Raw genomic sequence first — 18,906 nt, forward strand, 5'->3', positions numbered from 1 at the left:
TCTGCACCCCTGCCACAGTATGAAATGAAAGTCACTCTAGCAAGGTTTCACCAGATTTTTTCCCCAGTAGCCACAAGGAGGGCACCTGTATCAACGTAAAGAAAAAGCAGTAAATTCTCTGAAAACTGCCCCCATAGGATTCTAATGTATGTGACTCCAGAAAGCATCATTAGATGGCATTGGCTATAGAAGCCTACGCGCTTCTTTGAGCATAAATCCCCAGAGAGGGATCCATCAACCCATTGGGCCTAATTCAGACCTGATCGCTCGCTAGGGTTTTTTTTACAGTCCAGCGTTCGCATAGTCGCCGCCCACCGGGGAGTGTATTTTAGCTGTGCGAGTGTGCAATCGCATGTGTAGCCGAGCGGTACAAAAAGAGTTTGTGCAGTCTCTGCGCAGCCCAGGACTTACTCAGCCGCTGCGATCACATCAGCCTGTCCGGGACCGGAATTGACGTCAGGAACCCTCCCTGCAAACGCTTGGACACGCCTGTGTTTTTCAAACCACTCCCTGAAAACGGTCAATTACCACCCACAAACGCCTTCTTCCATCAATCTCCTTGCAAACGCCCATGCGAACGGTTCCTTCGCACAAACCCAACGCTGAGCGGCGATCCGCTTTGTACCCGTGCGATGCGCCTGCGCATTGTGGTGCATACACATGTGCAGTTTAGACCTGATCGCCCGCTGTATGAAAACACAGCCTAGCGATCAGGTCTGAATTACCCCCTTAGTGATAGCCAATTTAAAGTAAAACAATTCCACTGGCCTCGGTCTGTTTCCATTAATCGGCCATATTGCCAGTATTGTAGATTTTCAGCCATGTTTGTAAAACACATGGGGGGTAATTCCAAGTTGATCGCAGCAGGAATTTAGTTAGCAATTGGGCAAAACCATGTGCACTGCAGGAGGGGCAGATGTAACATGTGCAGAGAGAGTTAGATTTGGGTGGGGTGTGTTCAATCTGCAATCTAATTTGCAGTGTAAAAATAAAGCAGCCAGTATTTACCCTGCACAGAAATAAAATAACCCACCCAAATCTAACTCTCTCTGCACATGTTATATCTGCCTCCCCTGCAGTGCCCATGGGCCCTCATTCCGAGTTGTTCGCTCGGTAAAAATCTTCGCATTGCAGCGATTTTCCGCTTAATGCGCATGCGCAATGTCCGCACTGCGACTGCGCCAAGTAAATTTGCTATGCACTTAGGAATTTTACTCACGGCTTTTTCATCGTTCTGGCGATCGTAATGTGATTGACAGGAAATGGGTGTTACTGGGCGGAAACAGGCCGTGTGGGAAAAAACGCTACCGTTTCCGGAAAAAACGCGGGAGTGGCTGGAGAAACGGAGGAGTGTCTGGGCGAACGCTAGGTGTGTTTGTGACGTCAAACCATGAACGCCAAGCACTGAACTGATCGCAGATGCCGAGTAAGTCTGGAGCTACTCAGAAACTGCTACGAGGTGTGTAATCGCAATATTGCGAATACATCGTTCGCAATTTTAAGATGCTAAGATTCACTCCCAGTAGGCGGCGGCTTAGCATGAGCAAATCTGCTAAAATCCGCTTGCGAGCGAACAACTCGGAATGAGGGCCATGGTTTTGCCCAATTGCTAACTAAATTCCTGCTGCGATCAACTTGGAATGACCCCCATGGTGCACAAAAATGCAAAGTTTTCAAACAGCCACAAAGCGCTTAACATGACAGACGCAAATCATTCAATGCACGAAGGGGGTCATTCCAAGTTGATCGTAGCTGTACTAAGTTTAGCACAGCTATGATCGTTAACTCAGACATGCGGGGGGACGCCCAGCACAGGGCTAGTCCGCCCCGCATGTCAGTGCCCCCCCCCGCACAAATACAAAAGCATAGCACAGCGGCGATGCCTTTCTATTTGAGGAGTAACTCCCGGTAAGCGCAGCTCCTGTGGCTGGCCGGGAGTTGCTCGTCGCTCCCGCTGGCCCACCCCCCCAACGGTCCGGCCACGACTGCATTGGCCGGACCGCTCCACCTAAACGGCAGCTTAACGCCGCCGTTGAGCCCCTTCCTGCCTAGCGACCGCCTCTGTCTCAGAGGCGATCACTTGGTAACGAAAGCTGGCGCCGGCGCATGCACAGTTCCAACCCGATCGCTGCGCTGCGACAAACTGCAGCGAGCGTTCGGGTCGGAATGACCCCCTAAGGGGGGAATTCTGAGTGGATTCCAGCAGCAAATTTGTTAGCAGTTGGGCAAAACCATGGGGGTGATTCCGAGTTGTTCGCTCGTTGCCGATTTTCGCAACGGAGCGATTAATGCGAAAATGCGCATGGTACGCAGTGCACATGCTCTAAGTATTTTAGCTCAAAACTTAGTAGATTTACTCACGGCAGAATGAAGCTTTTCCATCGCTCTGCTGATCGTAGTGTGATTGACAGGAAGTGGGTGTTTCTGGGCGGAAACTGTCCGTTTTATGGGAGTGTGCGGAAAAACGCAGGCGTGCTAGTTGAAAACGCAGGAGTGGCTGGAGAAACGGGGGAGTGGCTGGGGGAACGCTGGGTGTGTTTGTGACGTCAAACCAGGAACGAAAAGGACTGAGCTGGTCGCAGTGGCAGAGTAAGTCTGGAGCTACTCAGAAACTGCGGGGTAATCGTTACGAGAAAATTAGCGAATCTTTCGTTCGCAATTCTGCTATGCTAAGATTCACTCCCAGTAGGCGGCGGCTTAACGTGTGCAATGCTGCTAAAAGCAGCTAGCGAGCGAACAACTCGGAATCACCCCCCATGTGCACTGCAGGCGGGGCAGATGTAACATGTGCAGAGAGAGTTAGATTTGGGTGGGGTGTGTTCAAGCTGAAATCTTAATTGCAGTGTAAAAATAAAGCAGCCAGTATTTACCCTGCACAGAAACAAAATAACCCACCCAAATCTAACTCTCTCTGCACATGTTATATCTGCCTCCCCCTGCAGTGCACATGGGCCCTCATTCCGAGTTGGTCGGTCGCAAGGCGAATTTAGCAGAGTTGCTCACGCTAAGCCGCCGCCTACTGGGAGTGAATCTTAGCTTCTTAAAATTGCGACCGATGTATTCGCAATATTGCTATTACAAACTACTTCGCAGTTTCAGAGTAGCTCCAGACTTACTCTGCCTGTGCGATCAGTTCAGTGCTTGTCGTTCCTGGTTGACGTCACAAACACACCCAGCGTTCGCCCAGGCACTCCCACCGTTTCTCCAGCCACTCCTGCGTTTTTTCCGGAAACGGTAGCGTTTTCAGCCACACGCCCCTAAAACGCCGTGTTTCCGCCCAGTAACACCCATTTCCTGTCAATCACATTACGTTCGCCGGAGCGAAGAAAAAGCCGTGAGTAAAAATACTTTCTTCATAGTAAAGTTACTTGGCGCAGTCGCAGTGCGAACTTTGCGCATGCGTACTAAGCGGATTTTCACTGCGATGCGATGAAAAAGAACGAGCGAACAACTCGGAATGAGGGCCATGGTTTTGCCCAACTGCTAACAAAATTCCTGCTGCGATCAACTCTGAACTTTCCCCTAAGTTGGTCAGGAAACATTATTTGCATCTAACGTTCCAAAATATGGAATGACGGGCGATGGAGAGGAAGAAGGGAGTATTCAGGTAAAGAGGGTGAGTCACAACTGTGTGTACGTATATACAGTACAGACATATAGATACCTCCAAAAAATAAAGAAGTACATTCTGAACACTATGGAGAGATGTATTTGATCATGTAATAAAATAAGTGTATTTATTATGTTTACAAACTAATTAAGGGGGGAAGGGGGGGGGGATTTATCGACTATAGCAGCTTTTGAGGGCTATTAGTTTAATATTGGGCTTCTCATTATAAAGGGGTGTGGTTCATCAAATCGACAGTATCTAGGTCGACAATGTTTAGGTCGACCACTATAGGTCGACAGTCACTAGGTTGACATGGATGGAAGGTCGACAGGGTTTCTAGGTCGACATGTGCTAGGTCGACAGGTCTAAAGGTCGACATGATGATTTTTTTGTGTGTGTCGTTTTCTTCGTAGAGTGACCGGGATCCCAAATTAGTGCACAGCGTCCCCTCGCATGGCTCGCTTCGCTCGCCATGCTTCGGGCATGGTGCCTTCGCTCCGCTGCCGCTTCGCTCGGCACAGATTACCGTTCCAATCGTAGTCCACGTGGATCGTTAAGTATGAAAAAATAAAAAAAAAATAAAAAAAATGTGAAAAACTCATGTCGACCTTTAGACCTAGCACATGTCGACCTAGAAACCCTGTTGACCTAGTGACTGTCGACCTATAGTTGTCGACCTAACCATTGTCGACCTAGATACTGTCGATCTTCAGACCGGATCCCATTATAAAGTGTGGAACTATTATTTTAGTTAGGGGTTGATGAGGGATATTAATATATTGTGTGGGGGGGGGGGATGTAATAAGGCGTGGGAATAATGGCATGAGAGATCTTGTGAGAGTTCACCTGTATTTTTTATAGTGGCAATCATTTACTGTACATGGCAAAAGCAACCTGGTTTTGCCACGAAAATTCTTGCCACTTTAAAAAGAAACAGGGGAATGCTCACAAAATCTCTCACACCCTATTACATTGTCCCCATTGCAGGGGATTATAAAACAATATTTGTGCTAGATATTAAATGTGTGTGTGTGTGGGGGGGGGGGGGGGGGGGGGCGCTAATCATTCAGAGGAAGGGCTAGATTGTGGGTAGGAGGCACATTTATTAAATGTGGGTGTCGGGGGTCTGTGTCATCATGACCCCAATTTGACGTGGCTACTCTCTGTGTAATATGACCCATGCACCCCTAGTGTCCCCAACACTGACCCATGAATTTCTCCAACTGCTCCTGTGTCTATTGCAGTCCCTCATTTTTGCTGTTTTTGGGCTATAGTATGCTATATCATTTGACCAAAATATTTCTAGTGCACTGATAAAAGCAATGCTAGTTTCAGTTGCTGCATTCAGTGGGCAGAATGAATACAGTAATTAGTACTTTCATTCATTGTCGCCCCCCCCCCCCCTTCCCCTTATTGAAAAAAATGCAAAACGTCAAACAAAATACTGTATACCATACAACTGCCCTCCGAGCTGTGAGCTAACTTATACAGAAAGTAACAACGCAGGGGCTATAAAACTGCTGCTTCCCTCATAAATTGTCTCGGCGGTGACGTCCCAACTGCTCTGGAATAACAATAGTATCCAAATTGTTACGGTATCTTTAAAATTGTTTTGGGGGGAAAAAAACGCTCCAGCCTCCAGCCTTGCTGCTATGACGTGCACTGTAAATGATACAGCAACATATGCTGGTATAACTGCAGGCACATACTGTATGTTCTCTGTATAGCAATGTATCTTCTCTCCCGTCATCTCCTAATAGAAAGGAATGTTATCTGACCATGGGGAGTGATTCCCAGTTGTTCGCTCGCTAGCTGCTTTTAGCAGCATTGCACACGCTAGGCCGCAGCCCTCTGGGAGTGTATCTTCGCTTAGCAGAATTGCGAACGAAAGATTAGCAGAATTGCGAATAGAAATTTCTTAGCAGTTTCTGAGTAGCTTCAGACCTACTCACAAATAGCAATCAGTTCAGTCAGTTTCGTTCCTGGTTTGACGTCACAAACACGCCCAGCGTTCGGCCAGCCACTCCCCCGTTTCTCCAGACACTCCCGAGTTTTATCCTGGCACGCCTGCGTTTTTCCGCACACTCCCAGAAAACGGTCAGTTTCCGCCCAGAAACACCCACTTCCTGTCAATCACACTCCGATCACTTCAACGATGAAAAATCTTCGTTCGGGCGTGAGTAAATCTACTAAGTTTTGTGTTAAAATACTAACCGCCAGGGGTGTATCTACCTATTGGCCAGGATGGCACTCGCCAGGGGCGCCAGGCAAGGAGGGGGCGCCGCCTGGCTGCCCCACCCGCGGCCAAAGGATAGAAAAGCAGTACTATCAGACTGTACCTGGTGAGAGTCTGTTACTGCTGGAGCGGCGCTGTTGTCCAGCAGCACCGCACTTGTATTCAGACTCAAAATAAACTACAGCTCCCAGCAGCAAGGACTGCTAGGAACTGTAGTTTACTGTGAGTTTGATTACAAGTGCGGTGTGCTGCCGGACACCAGTCTGATCACTAGTGCAATGCGGTGCTGACGGACACCGGAGCAGCGGCGGCAGTAACAGACTCTGACTAGGTACACAGCAATTGTTATATAGTACAGTGCTATAGATCTATTTGTTGTTGAAGATAATAAAAAAGTGCCAGTGTTTGGGAGAAGGGACGTACCTGGAAAACTACATGATTTTCATGCATGTTAGATGTAAGTAAATAGTAAGTAAGTGAAAACTTTAACTTGTTGAGTGTAATAAAGAAAATACATATCTTACCTATTTCAAGGCCATGTTCAAGGAAATGTATATCAGTTAATTGTATAATTGATCATTTTATCTTGGAAGTGATGGCACCCTGATGTTTTCTCTAACAGGAAACAAGTTCTACCATCCAACTAATGGTGTTTGGATAATGGCTGGGTCCATTTGAGGCTTATCTCACAGCAGCTCATTAGCATTTTATTCAGGATACAGTCAAGATGCTGGCGTTTGGCATCCCGGCGGTTGGAAAGCTGACGCCAGCATCCCGACACTGCTTGGAATGCTGATGCTGGCATCCCAACATAGATAACGATGCAGAATGGCAAAATCCGGATCGAGTTGGTGCCAAAGTTTCCACTGGCAAGCCACGTGGGAGGGTTAGGGTTAGGCAGCGAGGGTGGGAGGGTTAGGGTTAGGCTGCAGGGAGGGAGATTAGGAAGGGTGGGTTAGGGTTAGGCACCACTGATGAGGCTTTGAGGGGGGGGGGGGTTAAGGTCAGGCTGTGAGAAAGGTGGGTTCGAGGGGAGGGATGGTGTAATATGAATATGAGACACTACTGTGCGGTGTAATGTGAATGATGGACACTACTGTGTGGCATAATTTGAATTGGAAGTACTATTGTGTTCACGCTCTTCCCCCACAAGACCATGCCCCAGTTCCAATACTCACACCTTTTTCCAAATTTGTGTAGGGGGGGCGCCAGCCCCTTACTTTGCCAGGGGCACTCGGACCCCTAGATACACCCCTGCTAACCGCATGCGCACTGCGTACCATGCGCATGCGCATTTTTGCCTTAATCGCTCCATTGCGAAAATCGGCAACGAGCGAACAACTCGGAATGACCCCCTATGTTCCAATTAACAACCAGCTGACAGAGCCCAAAACTACAAGTACTCCTCAAATGAAACACCACATAAGTCTGTTTATATGGTTTATATCAGTCATGGACTGAAGCAGAACTGGAGTTAAGATCAATAAGGAAAATAAATGTAATAATTTCACTGCATCGAGCATTTTATTACAATGGGGACATTGGGGCAGATTGATCAAACCTTGGATAGCGATATAGGGGGTCATTCCGAGTTGATCTCACGCTGCCGATTTTCGCACTGCAGCGATCAGGTTACTACTGCGCATGCGTATGCACCGCAATGCGAACGCGCGTCATACGGGTACAAACAGCATTGTTGCTGGGCAATGCTTCTAGCGACTATTCCATTCGCACAGGTGATCGCAAGGAGATTGACAGGAAGAGGGCGTTTGTGGGTGTCAACTGGCCGTTTTCTGGGAGTGGTAGGGAAAACGCAGGCGTGTCCAGGCGTTTGCAGGACGTGCGTCTGACGTCAATTCCGGGACCGGACAGGCTGAAGTGATCGCAGCGGCTGAGTAAGTCCAGAGCTACTCTGAAACTGCAAAAACGTTTTCATCCCGCTCGGCTGCACATGCGGTCGCACACTTGCAAAGCGTAAACACACTCCCCCCCGTGGGTGGTGACTATGCGTTTGCACGGCTGCAAAAACTAGCTAGCGAGCGATCAACTCGGAATGAGGGCCCTAGTGGAGAGAGATAAAGTACCAACCAGTCAGCTTTTAACTGCCATGTTACAGGCTGTGTTTGAAAATGACAGTTAGGAGCGGAGTGACTGGTACTTTGTCTCTCTCTCTCTCTCTCTCTCCTTTACCTCTCTCCGAGGTTAATACACCTCTCCCCATAATACATGGTTAACCTTGTACCATAATGAGCAAACTGAAATGAAACAACTGGTTAACAAAATCCTGTGCAAGGGACAGTGCATATTTACTAACTAGGTGATTCATCGCGCCTTACAGGCGCTCTTCACACCGTCGTTTGGGGCTACGCCCCGTTAACCCCTGCACACCTTTGGACATACACAGGCCGGTAGATAACAGAATCAGAAACACAGGGCAGTTTAGAGGGCATACGGAAATGGGGTCCGGTTGAGAAAAGATAGAGAGGCGTAAGGGGGGAGAAAGGGAATGTACAGAAACGCTGTGCGATCGGTAAAGGATAGGGAGAGGCAGGGTGGTAGAGAGAGGATAAAGAGAGGGAAGGTGTTAGACAGAAAATACCATTGCAAGAGGCTACGACCCGTTATCCCCTGCACGGGCTTCAGCTGTGCTATAATTGTTATTAGATGGAGTATTACCTGCAAAAAAGTTTATGCTAGTGGGTAAATATTGCAAGGGGGAAGGGCGTGCGATTGTCAAGGGGGCGTAGCCCTTTGTGAGGGCGTAAAGAGTGGCCGCAGGGCACAATGAATAACATAGTGTAGTATATACTGCTAGTGTATGCAGCGCAGCTTATACACACAGTGGCCACAGGTATCAGAGCCGCGTATACACACACAATGGACACAGGTAGCTGAGCTGCTTATGAACACAATGGCCACAGGTAACGGAGCCACGTATCCACACAGTGGCCAGAGGTAGCAGGGCAGCTTATACACACAATACCCACAGATAGCAGAGCCGCTTATACACACAGTGCCCACAGGTAGCAGTGTCGCTTATACACACAGTGCCCACAGGTAGCAGTGTCGCTTATACACACAGTGGCCACAGGTAGCAGAGCCGCTTATACACACAGTGCCCACAGGTAGCAGCGCAGCTTATACACACAGTGCACACAGGTATCAGAGCCACGTATCCACACAGTGGCCAGAGGTAGCAGGGCAGCTTATACACACAATACCCACAGATAGAGCCGCTTATACACACAGTGCCCACAGGTAGCAGCGCAGCTTATACACACAGTGGACACAGGTATCAGAGCCACGTATCCCACACAGTGGCCAGAGGTAGCAGGGCAGCTTATACACACAATACCCACAGATAGAGCCGCTTATACACACAGTGCCCACAGGTAGCAGTGTCGCTTATACACACAGTGCCCACAGGTAGCAGTGTCGCTTATACACACAGTGGCCACAGGTAGCAGAGCCGCTTATACACACAGTGCCCACAGGTAGCAGCGCAGCTTATACACACAGTGGACACAGGTATCAGAGCCACGTATCCACACAGTGGCCAGAGGTATCAGGGCAGCTTATACACACAATACCCACAGATAGCAGAGGGTGTGGGGGTGTAGCGGTGGGGGAGGTGCGGGGGTACTGCGGGTGGGGGAGGGGTGGGGGGGTTGTGGGTGATACGGGTGGGGGCGGGAGTGCCGCGGGTGGGGGAGGGGTATGTGTGGGGGACGGATGTGGTGGGTGCCGTGGGTGAAGGAGGGGCGGGGGGTGCTGCGGGTGGGGGCGGGAGTGCCGTGGGAGGGGTGGGGGTGCTACGGGTGGTGTAGGGGGTGCGAGGAGGATGTCGCGGGTGGGGGGCGGATGTGGTGGATACTGTGTGTGCCGTGGGTGGGGGAGGGGCGGGCGGGCTTTATGGTCCGGGGTGTAGCGGGGGGGAGTGGTGGGAGTGCCGCGGGTGGGGGAGGGGCAGAGGGTGCCGCGGGTTGTGGGTGCTACGGGTGGGGGAGGGGCGTGTGCTGTGGGTGGGGGATGGATGTGGTAGGTGGGGTGGAGGGTGCGAGGGTGTAGCGGGGGGGGGGGGAGGTTGGTCTGGGGGGGTGTGTGGGAGGTGCGAAGGTGCTGCGGGTGGGGAAGAGTGCAGGAGTGCAGCGCGCGGGGGAGGGGCGTGTGCCGCGGGTGTGGGGCGGAAGTGGTGGATGCTGTGGGTGCCGCGGGTGGGGGAGGTGCGGGTGGGGTGGAGGGTGCGGGGGAGAGGTGGGTATGGGGGTGGGGGAGGTGCAGCTGCGGGGGTGTGGTGGGGTCTGGATGCGCTGCGGGCAGGGGAGGGGGTGCTGCAGGTGTGGGTGCTTTGGGTGGGGGAGAGGGCGGGAGTACCGCGGGTGGGGGGCGAATGTGGTGGATGCTGTGGGTGCCGCGGTGGGAGAGGGGCGGGGCAGGAAGGGTGGAGGGAGGGAGCGGTGGGGTATGGGGGGAGAGGTGGGTATGGGGGTGCAGCGGGTGGGGGAGGGGTGGTATCTACGGGTGGGGGGATGTGGTGGATGCAGCAGGTGGGGGAGGAGCAGGTGGGGTGGAGGGTGCGGGGGTGTAGCTGGGGGGAGAGGCGGGTATGGGGGTGGGATGGGGGAGGTGCGGGGGTGCTGCGGGTGGGGGAGGGGGTGCTATGGGTGGGGGAGGGAGTGCAGCGGGCGGGGGAGGGACGTGTGCCGCAAGTGGGGGGGGCGGAGGGGGACGGCGCGGTTTGTGGGTGCTACGGGTGGGGGAGGAGGCGGGAATGGTGTGGGTGGGGGAGGGGCGTGTACCGTGGGTGCGGGACAGATGTGGTGGGTGCTGTGTGTTCCGCGGGTGGGGGAGGGGCGGGGGGTGCTGCGGATCGGGGAGAGTGCTGGAGTGCGGCTGGTGGTGCTGCAGGTGTGGGTGCTACGGGTGGGGGAGGGGGCGGGAGTGCCGTGGGTGGTGGAGGGGCGTGTGCTGCGAGTGGGGGAGGGGCGGGAATGCCGTGGGTGGGGGAGGGGCATCTGCTGCTGGTGGGGGAGGGGCGAGAGTTCCGCGGGTGAGGGAGGAGTGGGGGGTGCTGCAGATGTGGGTGCTATGGGTGGGGGAGGGGGTGAGAGTGTCGCGGGTGGGGGAGGGGCATTGCTGCTGGTGGGGGAGGGGTGGGAGTGCCGCGGGTGGGGGAGGGGCGGGATTGCCGCGGGTGGGAGAGGGGCGGGGGGTGCTGCAGATGTGGGTGCTATGGGTGGGGGAGGGGCGGGAGGGCCGCGGGTGGGGGAGGGGCGAGAGTGCCGCAGGTGGGGGAGTGGTGGGGGGTGCTGCAGATGTGGCTGCTATGGGTGGGGGTGGGGGCGGTAGTGCCGTGGGTGTGGGAGGGGCGGGGGGTGCTGCAGATATGGCTGCCATGGGTGGGGGAGGGGCGGGGGTGCCTCGGGTGGGAGGGGGGCGGCAGTCAGTGGTCGTCCACGTCATTCTCCTTTGGACTGTGCGGCAGGTGAGCAGACATCGGCTGCAGTGTCACCAGGGTGCAGGGAGGGGGGAGAGAGGGGAGTGGGCGGAGATGGGGAGGGGACTGGGCGGGGATGGGTGGACCGAGGGAGGGGACTGTTCCTGGCCTGCATCCAGCCACCCAGATCTGTGCCTGTGACTCCGCCCAGCGTTAGCAAAGGAGGGGGGGCCGGTGCGGAGTTTGTTCCAATGGCCGGCGAGGGGGGGTGTGTGTGTGCGGGCTGCATAGGAGTCGGGGTGCGGAGCCGCGCCGGAGGCTGAAGCTGGTGCAGTTGTCTGTGCACAATCGCGGCCACTGTGACAGTCTTAGTTATTTGCGGAGGGGGAGGGGGCGGAGCGGAGTGTGTACTATTGGCTGGCTAGGGGGGGGGGGTCGCATCAGAGCGTGCAGCAATGGCTGGCGAGGGGGGGCGGGCTGCATAGCAGTGGGCACCAATGGCTGGCGAGGGGGGGCGGAGCCGCGACGGAGGCTTAATGTGGTGCAGTTGTGTGCACAATCGCGGCCAGAATACAGTGTGAGGTGTTGGTCACATATAGGTAAGGGATTGCGGAGGGGAGGAGGGGGGGTGCCGGAGCGGAGTTTGTACCAAAGGCTGGCGAGGGGGTGCGGGCTGCATAGGAGTGGGCACCAATGGCTGGCGAGGGGGGGGGGCGGGCTGCATAGGAGTGGGTACCAATGGCTGGCGAGGGGGGGCGGGCTGCATAGGAGTGGGCACCAATGGCTGGTGAGGGGGGGCGGGCTGCATAGGAGTGGGCACCAATGGCTGGGGAGGGGGGGCGGGCTGCATCGGTGTGGAGTGGAGTTTGTAGTTACCAATGGCTGGCGAGGGGGGGCGGCCTGCATAGGAGTGGGCACCAATGGCTGGCGAGGGGGGGTGGCCTGCATAGGAGTGGGCACCAATGGCTGGCGAGGGGGGGTGGAGCCGCGACGGAGGCTTAATGTGGTGCAGTTGTGTCTGCACAATCGCGGCCAGAATACAGTGTGAGGTATTGTTCAGATATAGATTAGGGATCTCCTATGGCTATCTCCTAATCTCCTATATATTAGCCCAGATCCAGATTAGGCCAGTCCGTTCAACTATGTGACTCCGCCCAGTTATGTGACTCCGCCCAGCGTTAGCAAATGAAGCACAAAGTCACAGATCTGGGCTAATATATAGGAGATTATCCCGGAATGTCCGGGAGAGTTCCAAAACATCTGGGAGATTATTGTGTGGTGCTAAAGAGGTAGTGGACTTTTAAGTGGGATTTGCTACTGTTGCCACCAGTGCACATGTTCCAACTACAGGCACAGTTTGATTTTAACCGGATGTATCAAAAGGTCAGGAGAAGGATTGTCAATCTATCAAATGGGATCCTATTCACAAATAAAAACGCAGTTTATAAATGACCCATAATGGCAAAAAAAAAAAAAAAGTATTTTGTGTTAAACGTTCCGCTTATTGGGGATAATTCAGATCTGATCGCAGCAGCAAATTTGTTAGATTTGGGTGGGTTATATTGTTTCTGTGCAGGGTAAATACTGGCTGCTTTATTTTTACACTGCAATTTAGATTTCAGTTTGATCACACCCCACCCAAATCTAACTCTCTCTGCACATGTTATATCTTCCTCCCCTGCAGTGCACATGGTTTTGCCCATTAGCTAACAAATTTACTGCTGCGCTCAGATCTGTCCACAGTAACATCCAATTCAATGCAAGTGCCTGGTACTTGGAAACAGGGAAAGGGGCTGGTTGGTAAAGCACGATGGTTGGACACAAAAATAAAAGTTGAGCAGAGGACTTTTGCCTATCTGACTAGGCATCAAGTTCTCAACTCCAGTCTTTGAGGACCACCAACTGGTCATGTTTTGTGGCTGGCTTCAGTCAAGCACAGGTGAGTCCATCTAGTTTGCTGGGTCAGTAATTATCCCACCTGTTTCCACAGACAGAAATCCTCAAAACTCGACCTTTGGGGGATACTTGGGGGTTGAGGTTGAGACCCACTGGCCTAACCTATTTTGGACCTACCTTCCAGTTAACGGCATCATGTGGTAGCTGGATGCTGTAGTTACACAACACCAAGAAGAACAAACCCAACCGAAAATGGTCGCCATTGCTATATGTGGCCAATGAGTATATTTTAAGGAGTCAGGTTGGTGTACATTTTGTACATTGTATGCAGTGGTGTTTTACCAAATGAGGGGGCCTATGTGCACCACGTTTTTTGTGTGGGACCCTTCAGCTGGAAAAGTGACGCCAGCAGATGTGCAGCAGATCGCAAGGATCTTACTATGGTCTGTGCATGCTCCATATCTCCAGCGCATTCTTCAGAAGTAGCGTTTGCGCTATTTTGAAGAAAGCGCAGGAATAACGGAGCTGGCCTCCGCACATTTGGACCTTGCTCTCGGGTACAGGTTGTGTGGTGTGGGGAAGACTCAGAGGTCATAACGTGCACCCATTATAAATACGCCCCTGATTGTACACTTATTTCAGCTTTAGTTTAAGTACTTTTTGCTCACGGAGTAATTGCCCTTATCTGGGCCTCTCTCTAAATCCTTTTAAAAATAAAGATCCTTAAATACCCAGATTATCCAGTGCCAGCAATTTAGTTTCTTATGAAATAACATATTTCAATTTTTAATGCACTTAAGTGTGTTCCTCTGGCATTAAAATTTCATAGCATTACAAATGTTACATAATATCGCCCAGGAGCAATCACAGAACCAGTCCGTTACCTCGGGTGCAGTTTTTCATGGCGAATGAATCCACGGCAGCCACTGTCGCCCCCCTGTCATCGAGATAGTCCAGAGATATCCGGAATGGCTTTGGCTTGTGTCCAACGGGTCCTCCGATGGTCACCCATCTGATTTCAGTAGACATCAGGAAACAACAAGAGAAAAAAATGATGATGAGAATCCAGGCAGATTTTTTCCATACAGTATTTCGCCCACACCCACGTGCACATGACCACTGAGCCGCCATGTTGTCAATTCAAAAGCCCGGCGCGTTTTGGCAAGCGTCCATCTGACTTATAGGAAGGGACCTTAAGAAGTGGCCTGCAAGTTGCAGAAGCGTTTTGCAGAGTGGTGTCCGGGCTGCGAGAGAGACACCCGCCCAGACACAGTAATTGGATTTATAATTTCATCTAGACAATTTGTGACAGACAGAATCTCATCACAGCCCTGCTTTTTTTTTTTTATTCCTGAACACAGCGTCTATTCTTTCCTTATACATATGTCACATTGCTGGTAGGAGACACAGAGAGCAGGCTGCCCGAGGGACAGGAGAGAAGCTCTAATAGAGGATGTGTTCAGCTGTGGAATCACAAGCCTGAGCTCCGTTCCTATCCCTTGACCGTCTGTGCACAGGCCAGTTTAATTGGGTTAAAGGAAAGAGCTAAAACAGAGTCATATTGGGGGTAATTCCAAGTTGATCGCAGCAGGAAATTTGTTAGCAGTTGGGCAAAACCATGTGCACTGCAGGGGAGGCAGATATAACATGTGCAGAGAGAGTTAGATTTGGGTGGGTTATTTTGTTTCTGTGCAGGGTAAATACTGGCTGCTTTATTTTTACACTGCAATTTAGATTGCAGATTGAACACACCACACCCAAATCTAACTCTCTCTGCACATGTTATATCTGCCTCCCCTGCAGTGCACATGGTTTTGCCCAACTGCTAAAAAATTTCCTGCTGCGATCAACTTGGAATTACCCCCATTATGCGCTGCGCACAGGCTATGGGACGTATCACAAGGCTTAAACACAGAATATAAAATATATAACAAAGCATATAAACAACTACGTAAACAGGCAATACACAGAGAATGAGATGCACTATTACATAAACAGTTATTCAAAGGCTATGAGAGAATCAAACAGAAACCCAGGTTTATTCTGCATTAATGACAATTTCAATGGAGAAACTCTGGGCCTAATACAAACCTGATCGCTGGGCTACTAATTTTGCTGTCCTGCGATCAGAGAGTCACCGCCCAAGGGGAGTGTAAATTCGCCTGTGCAAGTGTGCGACTGCACGTGTACGCTGTGCAACAAATATCCCTCAGTCAGCGGACAGCTGCAGATCCGTTCGCACCTCACTCACCATTGAATGTTTTTACCACTGTGCGCAGTGTGTGCGCAGCCCAGGACTTACTCCTCCAGTGCGATGAGAACAGGCCGATTGGGTCCGGAGCTGTCGTCACACACCCTCCCTGAATACGCTTGGCAAGGCCTGCCTTTTCCCTGACACTCCCAGTAAACGGCCACTTACCGCCCACAGGCGGCCTCTTCCTGTCAACCAGCATGTGAATGGCTGCGCGATTGAAATTTTCGCACCAGCTTGTCGCTGTTCGGCGATGCCTGTTGTTGTTTGGCGACATGTGTGCGCATTGCAGTGATACGCAGTCAATCAATAATCGCCTGCTGTGTGAAAACGCACAGCAGCGATCAGGTGTGAATCGGGCCCTCTATTTGTACCACTTGCTCCAGTGAGGTCCCCGGTACATTGGTGCAGCTCATGAAGCATTCCCTAAGTAGGAAATGGATACGCTTTAACTATTTGAGTTCCATATGGGTCTTACAGTGCAGGCTGCCTCACACTACAAAGCCATACTGTGGTTCCAGTTCAGAACTTGGGGCACGGGTTAGAATAGCAGTAAACTTGTTCAGAATATTGGGGCCCAGATTTATCAAGCCTTGGAGAGTGATAAATTGCACGGTGATAAAGTACCAGCCAACCAGCTCCCAACTGTCATGTTACAGGCTGTGTTTGAAAAATGACAGTTAGGAGCTGATTGGTTGGTACTTTATCACCGTGCAATTTATCACTCTCCAAGGCTTGATAAATCTGAGCCGAAATAAAGTAATTTAACACTTAAACTGCTACTTGTTACTAATGTAATGCTTTAGTAAACTGTTATGTGGCAACTATCCCTTCAATTACCCTCTGGTTATACACTTGCTGATGCCGTGTCCAAAGAGTGATGGGCACGTGACATGCTGCGTTCTGCATCATGTCACTGCTAGCCACATCCCCCGTTGATCCTGCTGGAGAGCCGCTGGAGGATGTTGCTAGTGACCGCGGGAGCGCGCATATCATGGGTACACACTAGACAATATACCCAATATGTAGCTCCAATCCGCGGTACCCACTGCCGCCGCTGGAGAGGAGACATGTCTGCAAAGAACCCGGACCACAGGCATGTTCCCATGGTCTGTACAGACACGGGGTATCAGGTGCTCTTCCACTAAGAAATGGTACAGCCTGGGGGAAATGTATGAAGCAGTGAAAACAGTGGAGAAGTTAGCCAGTGTAGAAGTTGCCAATGGCAACCAGTCAACTTTGAAGTAACATTAAAGTGCATGCTATACATTATATATAGCAGCTGATTGGTTGCTATGAACAACTTCTCCTGCCCCTAAACCCTTAAAATACAGTTATTAATGAAACTCCCATGGTAATGCTTACAGCCAGCGGTGCCACCGCCTCCCGCACACCCCACCCCAGCTGGAGAGGAGACATGCTCCTATAGTAATGCTAACAGACGGCGGTGCCACCGCCTCCCGCACACCCCACCCCAGCTGGAGAGGAGACATGCTCCTATGGTAATGCTAACAGACGGCGGTGCCACTGCCTCCTGCACACCCCACCCCAGCTGGAGAGAAGACATGCTCCTATGGTAATGCTAACAGACGGCGGTGCCACTGCCTCCTGCACACCCCACCCCAGCTGGAGAGAAGACATGCTCCTATGGTAATGCTAACAGACGGCGGTGCCACTGCCTCCTGCACACCCCACCCCAGCTGGAGAGAAGACATGCACCTATGGTAATGCTAACAGACGGCGGTGCCACCGCCTCCCGCACACCCCACCCCAGCTGGAGAGGAGACGTGCTCCTATGGTAATGCTAACGGACGGCGGTGCCACCGCCTCCCGCACACCCCACCCCAGCTGGAGAGGAGACATGCTCCTATGGAAACGCTAACAGACGGCGGTGCCACCGCCTGCCGCACAGTCCCCGCCACTGCTGGAGGAGTGATTGTCTGTGATCTCTCCTCCAGTGAGGGGGTGTATTGGAGGCGGTGGCATTAGCACTATTGTGGGAGGCACTTATGGTGGGCGGCAGGGGGCAGGTGTAATTGCCTCCCCACCACACATAAGAGAGAGGCTGACTAGCGTGTGCTGCTCTGGGGGGAGAGAGGGTGCTGAAGCAGAGGTAGCAGCAGTCAATCCTCTCTCCCTGCCTGACCGCTGTCTGCAATGGGGAAGGGATGAGCAGCATGACCAGGTCCCTCGCCAGGCCCTTCCAACAGGCTTGTGCCTGGATAAAGAGTAACCAATCCCCCCCTCACCTTGGCAACACTGCACCACACGCACTGGCTAGGAAAGGCTCAGGCCACGGCCTTTGTTTGCAAGTGGTGGTCCTGTTAGTGCTACTGCTGTTGCGTGCACTAGAAGAATACCTACTGTGAAAGCCGTGGGCCAAATGCAGTCAGCCATCTTCTTCTGTAACCTTATATGGTGATGCAACACCTTCTTGCCGTGAGTTAACTAGAGGTGTCGCCTTTATAACAGACAAACCAGTGCCTCAAAAAAGAACACTAAGGGGGATACCTTACACAAGACACAGCTAAAACTCTAATCCACGCTCTCATTATCTCCCGCATTGATTATTGCAATAGTCTCCTGACCGGTCTTCCCAAAACGAGACTCTCACCACTACAATCCATTCTGAATGCAGCTGCGAGGCTGATCTTCCTCGCTAGACGTTCATCGTCTGCAGATCCGCTCTGTCAGTCCCTCCATTGGTTACCTGTACTCTACCGTATTCAATATAAAATACTTATACTCACACACAAGGCTATTAACCAAACTGCACCAACGTACATCACTTCACTTATCTCAAAATATCTCCCAACCCGACCTCTCCGCTCTTCACAAGATCTGCATCTCTCATCCACACTCATTACTCGCTCCCACTCACGACCGCAGGACTTTCATCGGGCTGCACCCACTCTGTGGAATGCCCTACCACGCACAATAAGACTCTCCTCTAGTCTCCAAACCTTCAAGCGTTCCCTGAAAACTCACCTCTTCAGGCAAGCATATCAAATTCCAGAACCGCCCACGTAACTTTCATAAACCTTCCTATCAAATTGCATCCACTCTGCACAGTCCACACATATCCCCACATGTCTTCTCATCCTTCCTCTCGACCCTGGTTCATCATTGCTGTATGACCATATCATACAGCCCACCAAGAACCTTTGCAATCTGGTGGACAACTATGCAATAGATAGCACCTATCCTTGTGTATCCATGCCTATTTCCCTATAGATTGTAAGCTTGCGAGCAGGGCCTTCCTACCTCTATGACTGTTTGTTATCACCCAGTTTTGTTATATCATTGTTTTGTTATATCATTGTTATTTCCAATTGTAAAGCGCAACGGAATTTGCTGCGCTATATAAGAAACTGTTAATAAATAAATAAATATCCTATTAGCCCCGGTAAAACATCGGGTGCGAAAAACATGTTTTTCGTGATTTTTCCCGATGTTTCCCCAATTTTTTTTTACAG

The 18,906-nt window shown here is 51.6% G+C and overlaps 1 protein-coding gene across 1 annotated transcript in view; it reads right to left on the reverse strand.

The window, feature by feature from the left end:
- ALK (ALK receptor tyrosine kinase) overlaps positions 1–18,906 on the reverse strand; it is a 1,590,950-nt gene that overhangs the window by 459,020 nt on the left and 1,113,024 nt on the right. The window contains exon 5 of the mRNA XM_063919418.1: positions 14,064–14,191. Within this exon, the coding sequence (XP_063775488.1) occupies positions 14,064–14,191 (128 nt within the window). The remainder of the gene's footprint in view (positions 1–14,063; positions 14,192–18,906) is intronic.

This window comes from Pseudophryne corroboree, chromosome 4, assembly GCF_028390025.1.
Source record: "Pseudophryne corroboree isolate aPseCor3 chromosome 4, aPseCor3.hap2, whole genome shotgun sequence".
Lineage (NCBI taxonomy): Eukaryota > Metazoa > Chordata > Amphibia > Anura > Myobatrachidae > Pseudophryne > Pseudophryne corroboree.